At 35.3% G+C, this 16,271-nt stretch overlaps 1 protein-coding gene across 1 annotated transcript in view; it reads right to left on the bottom strand.

Annotated features, from left to right (window-relative positions):
- Positions 1–16,271, bottom strand: part of LOC137398114 (E3 ubiquitin-protein ligase rnf213-alpha-like) — a 60,054-nt gene that overhangs the window by 12,964 nt on the left and 30,819 nt on the right. Inside the window, exons 11-16 of the mRNA XM_068084223.1 lie at positions 7,657–7,759; positions 6,149–6,398; positions 3,991–4,105; positions 3,579–3,700; positions 2,907–2,990; positions 816–922 (exon numbers count right to left, since the gene is read on the bottom strand). Coding sequence (XP_067940324.1) covers positions 816–922; positions 2,907–2,990; positions 3,579–3,700; positions 3,991–4,105; positions 6,149–6,398; positions 7,657–7,759 — 781 coding nt within the window. The remainder of the gene's footprint in view (positions 1–815; positions 923–2,906; positions 2,991–3,578; positions 3,701–3,990; positions 4,106–6,148; positions 6,399–7,656; positions 7,760–16,271) is intronic.

Here is a 16,271-nt window from a genome sequence, read left to right as displayed (position 1 = left end):
GGCGACTTAAAATTTTATCATTCGCGATCGTTTTTTCTCAACTCCAGAAGTAAATACACAGATTCATAAGTGTTAAGACAGTGAAAAACTGCATAAATCAAATCAAAACGTTATTTTCTTTGTTTGAAACTTTTCATTAACTTTTAATTTTGTCAATTTGAATCATTATGATCAAATAAAAATGCACATTTTAGGTAGCCAGCCGTAGTCAAACTAGTTATCATTCACATTTGATAGGGTCATACTGATTCTTAGAGCTGTTTATGAAGTCTGAAAAATCAAGAACAGAGCTATTGAACATATTTTTATTATTTGAAACATGTTTATGACAGTTTATTTGAGTTATATTGGCATATAGATTTGCTATGTTTTGATTTGAAGGATGATACTAGCGAGGAAAAGTTCGAAATTAGAGTTTCCTAATTTTGTTAAAAGTAAAAATGTAATTTGTAACTTAGTATTGAATGTAGCAAAACCATAACTTTGGCTAACTTTCTTATAATGTTACCATTTTTATTGTAAAATTCTAACTTTATATCAGGAAGAAATGGTTCTTGAAAAGCAGAAATTTTCTAACACAACCTTCTTTGAAACACATGTCTACATGTAAGTAATAAAAAATCCCTCTCTGAACTTTATTCCCTTTAAAAGAGGAGAGACTAGGCTAGTTATTTGAAAATTGAATGGCTAATACATCTCAATTCAGTTTCTTGTAGTAATAAGTTAAATTATAGCACTTTTATGAGAAATGACTGGTATTTAAGGTGGAGCACATGAAATTTAATTGGCTTCGAATGAGTTAGAAGTAGGCTTACTTCATCTTTTCTAGTTTGTTTGTTGCAGATCAACACTTCATTCCTTGTAGGACTCTCAAACTGACTATCTGCCTCATAAATCGTCAGCACCAATTGAAAGGTTTGCTCTAAAAAGTATTTTCGTTGTCATGCCAGCATGTTAAATAAAATTACTACCTCACAGCTAAGCTTGAAAAAATAAACTTTATAAAATTTTTGTATTCTATGAAATACTCATATAGCCAATAGAATACATTGAATGCAAGAAAAAGCAACATGCTACACACGCAAGCATTACCTAAAAAATGGGTGCTACATTAAAAATACCAAGGCCGAAATAATTAATATACAAAATTTTCTGTACTGAAACAAATGAATACCCAATATTAGTTCTAGTTAAAACCTTGCTAGAAATAAGTTGCTCAATATTGATTGAGTGTAAATACACTCAATCAAGATAAAAAATCTTAGACTACGCTTCCTTTTTTAATCCTAGTTCAGTGGGAGTCAGCAGGGTTGCAGCTGGCCAAGCTTGGGTAGGCAACTCGGTCAGAAGACGAGCTAGCACACAGTGCAAATCAGCCCAAAATTGACTTGACACCCAGTTGAATGGCAAAGTCAGCCAGCCAGAAGAGCATAAATAGAAAGCTAGAACAATGCAGAGACAGAGAGAGGGTGGTGTGGTAAAGAAGTCGAACTTCCTTTTCAGCAGCAGTAAGGGCTGTTTCTGGGTAGAGGGCGCAACTAAGAGCTGGGCATTCTTGAAGAGGCTAAATGCAACCTGTGGTTCAGCCGCAAAGATTTGTGTGGACTGAAGAGACTGAGCTCAACATTTCATTGCAGCAGCAATGATTCTGGAGATGGATAGGGTAGAATGCATGAAGAATGGAATGGTGGTAGCTGGAGCAGTTGGGGAAAGACCATGATGGGATATTGAAAGCTGTTATGGACTAGCTTACAAAATGTAGAACTCGATATTTCTGTCATAACAGAAATATCATGTTTAAAGCAAGCTAAATTAAAAACTAGTATTATTAATGAGGCTTGTGTGAGAAAGGAGAGGAGAGAAGAGCAAAGAAGTACCTAAAGTAAGCCGATGAATCGGCTTATGAATAGGGTTATATTTTTTCTTTTTATTACAAAGCCTACTCATTAGCTAGATTAATCAAATTTTGTCTCCAACCGAACAACCTTGCTGCCATTCATGTGCAACTTACTAAAATATTTTGGCTCATCAATCCCATTTATAATTATTTTTCAAAATGGGAAAACCAAGTCTTTATCGTTATGGCAATAAAAAATTCCCAGCGTTCGTCCAATGAAAAGAAAGCATCAGAAATTTTGTGAAAGTGGAATTCACTAAACTCTTTTATACAAATTTTGTGGAAAATTATGTTCTGAATAAAACGCATTTCACAGTAAAACAATATCTGCTTTGATTCTCAAGATATTACATAAATACTATCGGTTTACAAATTTTTTTTAAAAACCTTTTGAATTATTTTGATCAGATTAACGAACTTAGCGCAGTAATAAAAAAGTGTTGTAATAAAAGGCAGCTGTTCCATTTTTGTACAAATTTTTTCTAAATGCGTAAGACTACTAAAAAAGTTATATCAACTGTTAATTTAGTGATTGTTTTTAATTAACATAAAAAGGGATTCTTATCACTTTTTAAGTATTCAAATCACACTGTTGAAAGCTACCCCTTCTGTAAAAAAGTTTAGTCCATCAAAATATAATAGAAATAAATGTGAAAGTTAGAAAGGTGATGATTATTCAACTTTTGAATTCAACATTTTGAGAGTTGCAATGAATTAAATAATAACTAGTTCAATGTGCAATTACTAATTTTCAATTTTTGAGCATAATAATATGAAGTTGATTTTTACTGAGACATAAAAACTTTGGATAACTTGTTTTTGCAGCAACTTGAATAAATTCTCAGATAATTTTGGCACACACGGCTATTGACAAATGGCATTCATGTATGTTAAATGAATTGTATAACATATTTTCTTTAAAAGCATTGCACCTATACTTGTCATTCTCTACAAATGGTCGACAGGAAAGCAAGTTTACGAAAGCCTCTGGAGTCAAATGTAAACATACCTCTGGGAACTGGGATGAGCACAGGTTTACCTCTTTCTAGCCAATTTGGTAAAGTTCTACACTTTTCAGCATTCCTATTCATGACTGCAATGGTTAAAAGAATGGCTGTGACTTAACTTACAAGTGATGTAATGTTAGAAGCAATAAGGTTGCATATCGTAGCTGACTTTTCACGAATGATTTATAAAAGTTTGGCCCCTTGTCATCATAGAACGGAATAGCCCGAAAAGTAAAATATTTATTTTTTCAAAACAATGTAAGCTATAAATATGTATAAATTTTATTTTACATAAGAGAACATATTGTAGTTTAAAAAATGCTTTGAAAAGGTTCTGAGGCTGTTGCAAGAAGAATGGAAGCTTTTTAAAGTTACCATTCACAATATAGAACAATATTGAGCAGATGTTATTCAGTTGACAGGATTTGATTGACTTGGAAATAAAAACAAGAATGAAAGATTTTACGTTTTCTAGTCTGTCATTGCAAGAAAAACAAAGTGCTACAGTAATTACATCGTTGGTTTAGGTCTATTTAACCTGCCACTTGCAATGATCAACTAGTAAAGCCTATGGAGATTAAAAGGCAAATCTGAATAAAAAATTCATATATGTGGCATCCATTGAAAGAAGTTGAAATTACTAAAAACAGTCACATTTTCAATTCTTTGCATACCTTTTAATCTTTTAAGAACATAGGCCAACTGAGGAATGCCTAGAAAGTTAGATATGCTCTTGCTTGTATGGGCAATAAACTCCTCCCAGAGTGTTTCCAGTTTTTGCTTCAGAGACCTCTCTCTAGAAACCATCCAAACCAAATACATTCAGACATTAAATGAGTCACACCGTCAAATATTAAAAATAAATGCCTTGGAATTGAACACGGCACTAAGTAAACTGAGCTGTATTTGCATTGCAAGGCATAATCAAATATTAAAATATTGTTCTTGCTTTTACTTAACAGAGTAGAAACAGCAATTTTGGTAGCTCTATTTTGTACATGACTAATTTCTTCAGGAAAAATCAAATCAATTTAATATTGATACATCATTAATTACATTGCTGAAGCAACATCATGAAACACATACTTTAGAGAACTAAACGAATGAAAAGCCTTGGAGAAAAATTCTTCAGAAATTCCATCTTTTTTTGCTGCCTCCTCATTGGCTGCTTTTTGTTCATCCAACCAGTCAGAAACTAGCTCTGCAAAAATAAATGTCATCATTATAACATGGCTTAAATTTAATTTAATATTTAATAGTTGAAGCGCCACAGACCCCAATGTTAAATTGACAGAATTGTATATGCTTTTTGTTCATCCAACCAGTCAGAAACTAGCTCTGCAAAAATAAATGTCAGCATTATAACATGGTTTGAATTTAATTTAATATTTAATAGTTGAAGCGCCACAGACCCCAATGTTAAATTGACAGAATTGTATATGCTGGAGTTTAGCCACGTGTGGTATTGCAAAATGTTTTATAAATTGCCTCATCATTATAAATATCATTATTTTTTGAAATCAAGGGCCACATGTTTTTCTTTCTAAAAAAAGTGGTTACAAATGTTTCCAAAAATCTAACCTTTTTGAAAACATTTGTAACAAGTATAAACAAAAGGCTGGTGTTCTTGTTCACAAACTGGTGATTACAATCTTTATGGGTTCAAGTTTAGTATGAACTGTGTTATTTATTCCTAGATTTCAATCGCTATAGCTTGACAGAAGAATGACAAACCTTTATATATATATATATAAATGACAATGTTTTTTGTTTGTTTGTGTATAGCGATTGGAGTCTAGGAATACAAGTCTAGAAGCTTGCAACCACAAGTTTAAAAACAAGTGCTTCTAACCACAAGACTAGGCTTTTCTTACCATATACTGTATACCCTCTCCAAACCCTCTCCGGATACAGTATATGGTAAGATTGCACACACTAAATTGCTAATTAATAGAGTGCGCATACGAATTGCGATGCGGATTGGATTGTTATAAGATTTTCTTTTGCCAAACTTGATGAAGCACTGTGCTTTTTTGTCCTCACTTTCATCCTTGTTTTTTGCTATCAAAAATTTTTTATCTCAAAATTAAAACTTGGCGGTTTATGTACTGATTACAATAAAATAAAATAGCGAGATGCCTTTTTGCCAAAATACTTCTCACAACGCTTGAAAGAGATATACGTTGTTTGCTATTTCTGTTCAGCATTATTCGTTATAGTAAAAACAGATTCGCAAAAAAATAAGTGATAGAAGTTTGTCCCATAACAAAGTTGAATTTAGTTTAGTAAAATACATACAAAAACTTTGTTTTAAGAATGTGTTTAGCTATCTCAATGTAGCTTTATTCATATAAGTCATAGCAAAACCGAAAACAGTTGGACAATAAAGTTTTAGTCGATGACATAGTTGAGTTTACTTTAGTAAAAAATACATACAAAAACTTAGCTTTAAATATGTATTTAGTAAGCTGAATTTATTTAAGTTAAGAAACCCAAAAGCAATAAATTAGGGTAAGTGTTATAGTGTTGATCTACCGAGCTAAACTTCATGAGTTATTAAAAGCTATCTGTTATTCTAACCAAAAAACCTGGCTTCAGATAAATGGATGAACAGATACACAATGCTTTTTACTACAGTAAGTAGACACTTTGCTTTATTTTAGACATAAGCAATTTGTTCCATTTGCAGCGTAGACCTTGCTGTTTGAAAGAAAATAGAAAAACAATTTGATTTAAAGTTGAAGATGTGTGCTCCTCTTAACTCAAAGTAAAATTACCAGTCATCAACTCTAAACTTTATAGCAAAAATTAAAGGAAAAAGGAAAAAGCTGCCGATGCAAACCAATATTACCACCGTGATTGTACAGTCATTAAATTAAATAATTAAGTTTGGTCGTTTTCTATTTGAAGGGTCAAAGTTGTGAGTTTGAGATGATCTTTTGAGATGGGCAATTTACCTGCAATGAGCAGCATAAGGTAAAGTCCCTGTAATGTAAATGAGGTTCTTGGAACAGATTATTTATGTTATCTAAGCTCCTACTGTACACAGTCACAAGTGTTATACTTTGATGCAATCACTCGCAAACCATAGTTCCGGTGAATTTGAAATGTGTGCGCATTGATTTTTGAATATTTGTGTGAAAACCAAAAAACTAGCCCTGTGAATAAAAGCAATTGGCAACAATCAATAGAAGTAAACGATGCAAACTAAAGATAAGACAAGCAGAGTTGACAATAAACTAACCGAGATCTCGCGCATCATCCTCTCCAAGCTTGTTGAAAATCTCTAGTGCAGCTTCTTTAGATGAAACTTCTTCGAGCTCAGAGAATATGCTATTAACAATATCCTGATGCTCTTGTGACAAATCCTCATATTTTATCCTATGTGATGCTTCCTCATCATTGTCATTAGCTGTTAATCTCTCAAAGTCATCAAGAATTAGTAGTAAATCCTCCGCTTGAACTGGGCGTATCATGGCCAGCAATCCTTGTGCCTGTTGATCCATTTAAGAATTAAACTAAACATCTAAATAAGAATGGTTGCTGCTCTCAAGAAACTTGTCCAAACATGGCATGACACTTATTTTGATTTCTTATTTATTATTTAGAGCAAGCAAAAATGTCTCATCTAAGTATACAGTTCTTATAATACTCACAAAGGTAGAACCATAGATATATATACCTATGGTATATATATCTATGGGTAGAACAATTTGAATCAACAGTGGTATTTTTTGAATAAATAAAATCGTCAAAAAACCAAATAAGAGAATGTTAAAAGGCACAAGAGAAGTAACAATGATGACTACTAGTTAATAAAGACTACAACAGCATAAATGAGACAGTATATTTATAGAGTTCAAGCTGAAAGTTAGTTTACCAACTAAGAGACAAATAATAAAGATCCTTCAGGAGCTACTGGAATGCCTAAATGTAGGATCGTCGATACATCTGCAGCCAGTTCCAAAAACAATCGATGATGTCCAATACATTACACAAGTTTCTAAATAAACATGCCTTTAAAAGAGAAGTTTTTCAAGTTCACCCTCGCCTACTGTGAAAAAATACTGCAAAAAATTATTGCTACGGCAGAGCTATGTGATCAGGGTCGTAGCGATCGACCTCCTGACCACTTCGTCACAGGGTCGAGCCTTCCGGTCACAGGCTCAGTTACCATCGAGGACGCCCGAATGATAAAAAAAATGTAATAGAAGAACGCACGTAAAACAAAGAAAAGTGGGAGGAGCCTAAAAAAGGACAAGATATAATAAAACCACAAAACGATCACTAAAGCAAAGATGTATGTGACACTCTCTGCATGTTTGCATACACGTATGGTTTATCGTCAATATTACATGTAATCTGTTGTATATTATTTACTCATTTAAATATATATCATTGGAATTCAACATGGGTTCAACAGGCATTATTGCTTGACTGTATTGTAGAAAGTAAAGGAGACCGGCAGTTCCCTTTTCAATATTATAAAAAATACATTACGTAACATCCACGCACAGCGAAAAGAAACATTCTGATGCCTGATGCATGTTCTGGTGGATTTTCTCCATTTTTAAATGTCATCAACCTAATCATGCTAATCAATAGTATTGAAATATGGCATTAGTATTATTGCATTTAAAGAGATTTATTGAAAAGACCAATTTAAAAGAAGTTGTTTTTTCTAGCGTAAAAGATGAAACCGGTCTAGGCAAGCTAATAATTTGATATATTACATCAACAAAGGTCAGTAACCTGGTCAAAATATTTGACATCGTGTGTAGAATTGAGTTTTCCGAGCTCCTTTCTAAGGAGAATCAGCTGTTCAGTTGTGTAGTAGTTGAGCTCTGGGTTTTTACTAAAATATAAAGCAATGTAAAAATATCCTGCTGAATGAACTTTCTCAGTACAAGTCAGTTCATAAGGGCTCTAAGTTGCTTGCGTGTAATCATAAATTAGACATTTGAGAGAAGCTATGTACGGTAATTGTATATAGTCAAACACAATGTGTAACTCAGCAATAACAGTTGCTTGTAAATAACTGTGTTAAATTCTCAAACCAAAAATGTAGAGGCTGTATATAGTTTAGCAACTGCACTGCATACATACAGTGGCAAATCCCCATCTAAGCCGGAAAATACACCTGCGGTGACAAAACAAGCTTTACAATGAGTCAGATGATTCTGCATGGTACAAAAAGTATTTCTTATATAAAATGGAACACTAGCTCAAAAGCAAGATTATTTTAACCTATTAATCAAGATACAAACTCATACTAATTAAGTCCACCAAATCAATTATTTTGAGCTAGAAAATTTACTCAAGGGAAACCACATATGCATGTACCCTATATGTTAGCTAACTTACAAAAGGTTTGCAGTGACTAGTTTGGATTTATACCCTACATAATATGCTGCTTTGATCTTAAAATGCTATTAGGTGCAATACAGTGCGCCCATGGGATACGATGCCCTTGTGATAAAACTGTTTTGCTTTAGTTTATGAAATATGATGCTTTTTGGTACTTGCCATATTTGGGCGAATTTGTTTTCGGCAGTACAATATCAACAAAAATTTCTCTCGAAATTAAAATTTGGCTTTTGGTGTACTGATTACAACAAAATAACAAAAATGTTGATGTGCTATTTGCCAAAATACCTTTCACAACCCTGAAAGACATATACATGTGCGTTCCTAGCGATTTCAGTTCAGTGTTATTCCTTATAGTAAAAACGGATTCGAAAACACATAAGTAATGACATTTGAATAACAAGTTTGATGTTTAGTAAATACATGCTAAAACTTCCCTTAATTACGTGTTTGGTAAGCTAAATTCATTTTAGGTTAGTTTCAGCATTTATGCTACACATCTGTCATAAAAGTAAGAACTCCCCACGGTAAAAACTGCCTGTAGTGCATTGAATGTTTCATTTTCTTGCATGTCGTAACCGCTAAATGCACTAAAGTTACTGCAGGTAACCATAGTTACTAAGGTTAACATATTGTTTTGTACTATTTTATTTTTTATTATGTAGTATTTTTGATATGGATATAAAATTTTGACAATTTTCACCAGGTGGTGTTTGCATTAGATAATTACTATGGGTTTCTATACCCTTCTATATGATATTTTTGCCCCATCATGCCAACACTGAAACTAATTAAAACCAAATAACTATATACCTTTCAGTACAACTCTTCATTGTAATGGTAGCAAAACAGACTTTATTTAGCCATTACTTACTGATGGTTTCAAATTTACGTTGAAACACCTTTACAGAGTTATTTTTCCTCTTAATTTATTTCAACCAAACACCTCTTTCATTATATGAAGTTTTAAAATTACTGCTATTTGAAATTTGAAAACCGTCACAGTCGTTTTTGTTTTCTTTTAATTTATTTGAAGTTTAAAAGTTAGAATAGTAAATGTTGCATTGAAATATTGGATGTTGAATTAAAATATAATATATATGCTGTTGCCAAAACAGCATATATATTATATATATATATATATATATATATATATATATATATATATATATATATATATATATATATATATACAGTGAAACATGGATAACTCGCCCTCGGATATAGCGAACACATGGTTAACTCGACTGGATTTGCTTGGTCCGTTCCCACGCAATGATAAATGGCTCTATATAACTCGAACTCAACACTGTTATAACGAACTGTTTTTTGCCCAACGGCTACCGAAACGGTTGCTATCGCTTTAGAAAATCCCTTTATTCCAAGTCATAGAGGTAAACCTCAACTTTTCGTAATTCATAAGCGTCGTTACTACCTCCATCGGCAAAATATTTTTGTCAACGACTGTTCTAAAGGTTTGGTGAAATTTGATTTATACTGCTATACGATGAATAGCACGGGCTAGCCGGGTCACGGGCGCAAGGATTTTCGCCACGCACATACAAAACAAAAACAGCATGTTGTTTTTGTTTTGTATTTGCGTGGCGAAAGTCCTTGAGTGCGTGACCCGGCTAGCCCGTGATGAATAGTTTTCCGACGTTGATTCCGTGTTGAATCAAGGTCGGAATGTTGAATGTTTAAAACGTTTTAAAAATTGTTGTAATTAAACGTATACGTTGTCTTAGCTAAAAAAACTATTCATCGTTTGACCTAAACACAGAATACGTGTGTACATTCAATAAGTATCCATTGAAAAAACGCTAGTGATATACAATGTACCGTAAAACCTCGTAAAGCTTTTAATTGAACAGCCTCGGAGTGTTGCTCTTACCGAATGCCAGGTAAAGTAAGGTAATCTTTGCATAAATTCCAAGAAAAATCGGCAAAATTGATCGTGGGTAAAACGCTCAAAAGAAAAAGATGTCTTTTCTTTTGAGCATTTCAGCAACGATCAAGTTTTGCCAATGTCAATCTAAAAACGTCCTGGCAATAACATCACCTCAAACAACAAACCAATCTCAAGTGATAGAAAAATCTCTATACTTTTTGATAAAAACGTTTTAAACTTTACATTAGAAGCATTTAATTTGAAACAAGCCATTTGTGCTTTTGATTTATGTTATAGTTTGTATATGTTCATGTATCTATTAATAAATAAGTAAATACATGGACTTGTGACAGTGCTCTGATAACTTGAACACTCTGATAATTCGAACACTTTTGCTCGGTCCCTTGAAGTTTGAGTTATCCGAGTTTCACTGTATAAATATATATACATGTATATATATATAAATTGTTTTCTCACCCCAGATACCCTGTATGGGTGGTAAATGTTGCTCTAACTCGGGTCTCCTACCAGAGACCTGGGAGTTTGAGCACTCGCCTCAAGATCTTAGCTGTTCCCAATAGCGCACTTTTCTGCAACTCACCTGAGTTGATTGTTGTTGGTATTTGGGCAAGCCACATTTTATGCGCTGGTGTTATTGCGCCCAGTGCCCCAATGACTACTGGGATTACAGTTGTTCTTACATTCCAGCATTTTTCAATCTCTTCTCCAAGAGGGAGATATTTCTCTACCTTTTCTTTTTCTTTGCTGGCTATATTGTAGTCATTGGGTACTGCTATATCTATTATAGTAGCCCTCTTGTTTTCCTTGTCTACCACCACTATATCTGGTTGGTTTGCTAGGACATGCTTGTCAGTCTGGATGTAGAAGTCCCAGAGGATCTTAGCGCGGTCATTTTCATTCACCTTACCAGGAGCTTCCCACCAGTGTTGCGGTTTATTAAGGCCATACTCATCACATAGACTTCTATACACAACACCTGCGACATGATTATGCCGCTCAGTGTATGCGTTTCCTGCTAGCTGCTTGCATCCACTGATAATGTGTTGGATGGTCTCAGGTGCATCTTTGCACAGTCTGCATCTAGGATCGTCTCTAGTGTGATAGATTTTCGTTTGGAGTTGCCTTGTTGGGAGCACTTGCTCCTGGGCTGCCATGATTAGCGACTCTGTATTGGCCGTTAGGTTTCTTTGTTCAGCCACATATATGTCTGGTGAAGATCGCCAATCTTAGATATTTGTTGGTGGTAAGCACCATGAAGAGGTTTCGTGTGCCAGTCAATTTCCTCATCATCAGGGCGTAGGTCCGTTGTAAGAGCAGCCGATTGAAATTCAGCTAGTAACATCTGAAATGGCCATGGAGGCTGCATATGCTTTGATGCTTTGCTCCTCTTCTTTCACTGTCTGCTGTACACTTTTGAGTCCCCTACCGCTATCTTTTCTATCAAGATACAATCTAGCAGTATCAAATTTTGGGTGGAGTGCTCCATGCATGGTCAGCAGTTTACGAGTAGCTATATCTGTTTATTTGGTGGCTTCCTCAGTCCAATTTATTATGCCTGCTGGATATCTTATTACTGGCAGTGCATAGGTATTTATTGCCATGACTTGGTTCTTGGCATTGAGCGGGCTCCGTAGGACCTGACGAAGGCGTTTCTTGTATTCAGTAATGGCTTTGTGACGTACCTTGGCTTGGTGGTTGATGTTGCTTTGCATAATCCCCAAGTACTTGTACCCTTCTTCTATATCTTTGATGGTGCCATTTGGCATTCTTAGGCCATCTGTGAGCATAAAATGGCCTTTCTTAAGAATTAGCCTTCAACATTTCTCAATACCGAAAGTCATTCCGATGTCCTTGCTGTATACCTGAGTGAGGTGTATTAGCGAATCAATGTCCCTTTCTTTGTTAGCGTACAGCTTGATGTCATCTATGTAGAAGAGGTGGTTTATCTTGGTGCCACTCTTAAACTGGTACCCATATGGAGTCTCCTCCAGCATATTGCTTGGAGGGTTTAGGCATATGCAGAAGAGCAGCGGTGATAAGGAGTCACCTTGATAGATGCCTCGCTTAATTTTTACACTCGCCAGCTTTTTGCCATTAGCCTCCAGTTCCGTCTTCCATTTGGTCATTGACATCTTGATGAATGCCACAAGAGCAGGGTGAACATTCTACAATACATACTGAGGCACTCAAGTATCCAACTATGGGGAATTGAGTCATAGGCCTTTTTGTAGTCAATCCAAGCCATGGCAAGATTGGTTTGCCTTTTCCTGCTGTCTTTACAAACCGTCCGATCCACCAGTAACTGATGTTTGGCTCCTCGGGTGTTGCGCCCAATTCCTTTCTGAGCACTGGTCATATAGTGACTCATGTGCTCTTCCAGTTTGTCTGCAACTATTCCTGAGAGCAGTTTCCAAGTGGTGGGCAACAAAGTTATTGGTCGATAGTTTTTGGGAATCGGCCCCTGCTTTGGATCTTTTATCAGAAGTACAGTTAGAACTTTGGTCAGCCATTCTGGATGGTCACCTCGTTCTATTAGGCATTCCATCTGCTTAGCCATTCTAGTGTGAAGTGATGTCAATTTCGTCAACCAGAAGGCTTGAATCATGTCATGGCCAGGTGCTGGCCAGTTCTTTATACGCTGCACTCTGCACTTGATGTCCTCTTTGCTGATGGTGAGTCGTTGCTGAGTCACAGTGTGTTGATGGCTCCCTTTAAGCCTCTTCAGCCAATTTGCAGTGGTGTTATGAGTAGTCTCTTTCTCCCAGATGTCCTTCTAGAACTTTGAAGTGCTAGATTGGGGAGGCTCAGACATCGGCCTCTGCAGTTCACCTTTGAACTGGGAATACACTCTAGAAGGATTATTGATGAACAGTTTGTTCATTCTCTTGTTATCCCGCTCTTTGGTGTACCGCTTCAGTCGTGCCGAGAGTGCTACTAGCTGCTGTTTGGCAGATTCTAGAGCTTCTATTGTGGTTTCCCTTTTTGGATGCTCCAAACTGTGGTTAGATCTCTCACTGAGCCTACTAACTTTCTTGCGCAAGTCCTTGATCTTATTTTGAAGCCTTAGCTGCCAGGATGGAATGGCTTGAAGCCTTGTTGGCAGTGCCTTAATATCCATCTCCTCCAAGATGACGGTTGCTGTACTGTAGATTAAGGCATTAGTCTCACTGATTGATTCAGTTGAGATCGACTCCAGTGCCAAGTTAATGTCTTCAACAGCTTCTTAGGTATGGCCTTGCTAACTCTTCGTAGTGGTACCCTGCTTCCATAATCATTAGCAGCTGACAACTTGTTGATGATATTCTCCGCAAGCTCTCTCACCCTTGGGTCAAGGTCCAAGTGCATGTCTTCTTCAACCTGTGAGTCAACACATGATTGTGTATGTGTGACAGTGCACTCCTCGTTGGTTGAGGTTACTTGGGTGAACTGTTCCCTAATTTCATCTACCTCAAGTTTCGATATGAGGTGCCGCTTGATTATGTTACTCCTCTGAGCTACAAGTTGCTTAGCGGTTAGTGGCAATTCAGGGCGCATGTTTATCCACAGTTGACGCATCCTTCCCATGTAGCCCCACTTTTGAGGTTCACTCATAAAGTAGTTCACTGCATAAGGTCCGTGTTATCAGTCCGAGTCCATTTCATTCGTTTCGAACCAGTAGCCCATTTTTCACTGCCTTGTCCTGGTTCAGCTACAGGCAGCGCGGACCTTGTTTAACCGGGCGACGTCCGAGCCGGCATGGCTTTGATTATTGCACTCATCATAGAGTGTATAATGTATATATATGTATATATATATGTATAAATATGTATATATATATATATATATATATATATATATATATATATATATATATATATATATATATATATATATATATATATATATATATATATAATATCTATATACTTTTTGTATATCTAAAAAGTCATTGTTTGATGCGAGCAGATCTACGTTTGCTAGAATCAAAATGGTCTAACTAGATATCTATATCTATATTTCTCAATGTTAGTATGTGGGTCATTCCAGCTTTAGCTATTAAAATCTTGGAATAAAAATTCTATGTACTGATGGATTTGAACTCACGATGAACGCAGCCACCAGTGTTTTTATCCATGCCCTCTACCACTGAGCTACAACGGCACATGGTGTGCGCACACTAATTATTTTAGCATAGCGCCTATGCGTTACGATGCCCCTAGTGAGAAACATTTTCCATAAGGTTCAATTACTATATCTGGGGTCAAGGCCAATTCTTTCAACGCAGAAATTACATTATCTCCGTAGGAAGAGCAATGACATTCTCTCTCCGTTTGGTCAAAACCAAACAGAACGATATCTCATCTTTACATTTGTACCAGTACTGAGAGGTACCAGTATCGTCGTATTCAGTTTTGATGGATAGCTTCTGGTGGAACAGTAACCTTTTTTACGCACACTTCTATGCAATAGTTGCTATTATTAATTCAACGTATTCAGAATTTTTACTTTATTTTATCAGTTTTATTAAGTGTATTATTACCGAAAAATATTTTATTGTAATCGTAGCAAAACAGAATTAATTTAGCTATAACTTGCTATTTATCTCACATTTACATCTAAACCCTTTTGTAATTGTTTTATTTTTCTAATTTATTTGACCTGCACAAAAAATGTTTTTCGTGATACAAAGTTAGAAAGATACAGTTGTTTGACAAAGTTTGAAAGGCGTTACAGTTGTTTGTATTTTCTCTCAAATTATCTCAACTACACAAAACACTTTTCTCATGATATGTAGTTTGAAAGTTAGAATGACAAATGTTGTTATATATTAAATACAAATCAATTTTCTGTGCAAAGACATTTTTATGACCCGTGCAATATTGGGGAGTACAGCTATTATTTGTCGTATATGTAGCTATATAGGAGCAAATACCCAATGCTTTTGTGTACGACGCAGGGTCATAGCATAACGTCACGAGAAGTTGTTGGCTCACATTATTAAGCTCAAATTAATTTATTACTATTAATTTATTACTCAAATTTTCCATTGGCAATGTGCCAAGCTAATAGCAAGCAACTCTCATTACTTTTCATTGTTTATAAGACAAAACAATTTTCTTACGATATGTACAGTAGTTTGAATGTTAGAATGGCAAATGTTGTTCTATGTTAAATAAAAATAAATTTTCTGTCCATAGACTTTTCTATTACCTGGGCAACGCAAGATAGCACAGCTAGTAAATATGGCATCTGTCGGTTGTCTGTCGTCTGTCGCCTGTCTGCATTACGGTTATAGATCTTAAAATCTTGATATTGAAATTCCGCATTCTGATGGATTTGAACTCATGAGAATTGCATCGACAGGTATGATCGACAGGTGATCAGATAAGTTTTCATATAACGGATACACCATGCGCCTGCTAATTATTTTAGCCATAGGTTTTCGACCAAAGATTTTAAGATTTGTTTGCCTCGGAGCTTGAACATAAATTTGATTCTTGACTAAACTGGAGCATGCACATTGCAATTAGCAAAGCTCCGGAAACTCTTGGAAACGGATAAGCATTTTACGCTTCATAAATTCTTTACCAAAAGGGAGAAAACATGTGGGACAACGCCTCTTCTACTGAAGAAATTTCCTAGGGAGATAACCCTTCCAGTCGAGTTACCCTAAATTGTTTTGGAGGAGGATTCTCCTTTAAAGATGTGAAGTAAACGTGCCATTGCTGTTTATATTTACGTTTTCCTACGATTTTTGATTTGCAGTTGCATTTTTTGCCGTTTCATTATCAAATATTGCAATTGTCAGTAGAACCTAGAATGTTTTTGATGTTTCAAGAGCCAAACGCATGAAATGTTCACTTTTGTTTTCTTTTTCCATCATCATAAATAGAAAACATTTTATCAAAATTAAACGCAATCTATATCTACCCATTTCTATTTAAAGTATGCAGTACGCAATACAGGTTATGGCGTAAAATGTTTAAAAAATACTTTACAGAAGTTGTTTTATTGCCTTGGAATGGATTAAAATATACATAATTTATTTTAGTGAGAAAAATTGTTTCGGATCTTGAACAACTCAGTTTTCGAACAACTTCTGGAATGGATT

Source organism: Watersipora subatra, chromosome 6 (assembly GCF_963576615.1).
Source record: "Watersipora subatra chromosome 6, tzWatSuba1.1, whole genome shotgun sequence".
Classification (NCBI taxonomy): Eukaryota; Metazoa; Bryozoa; class Gymnolaemata; order Cheilostomatida; family Watersiporidae; genus Watersipora; species Watersipora subatra.
The sequence above is the reverse complement of the archived record's forward strand: the minus strand, read 5'-3'. Positions and strand labels throughout refer to the sequence as shown.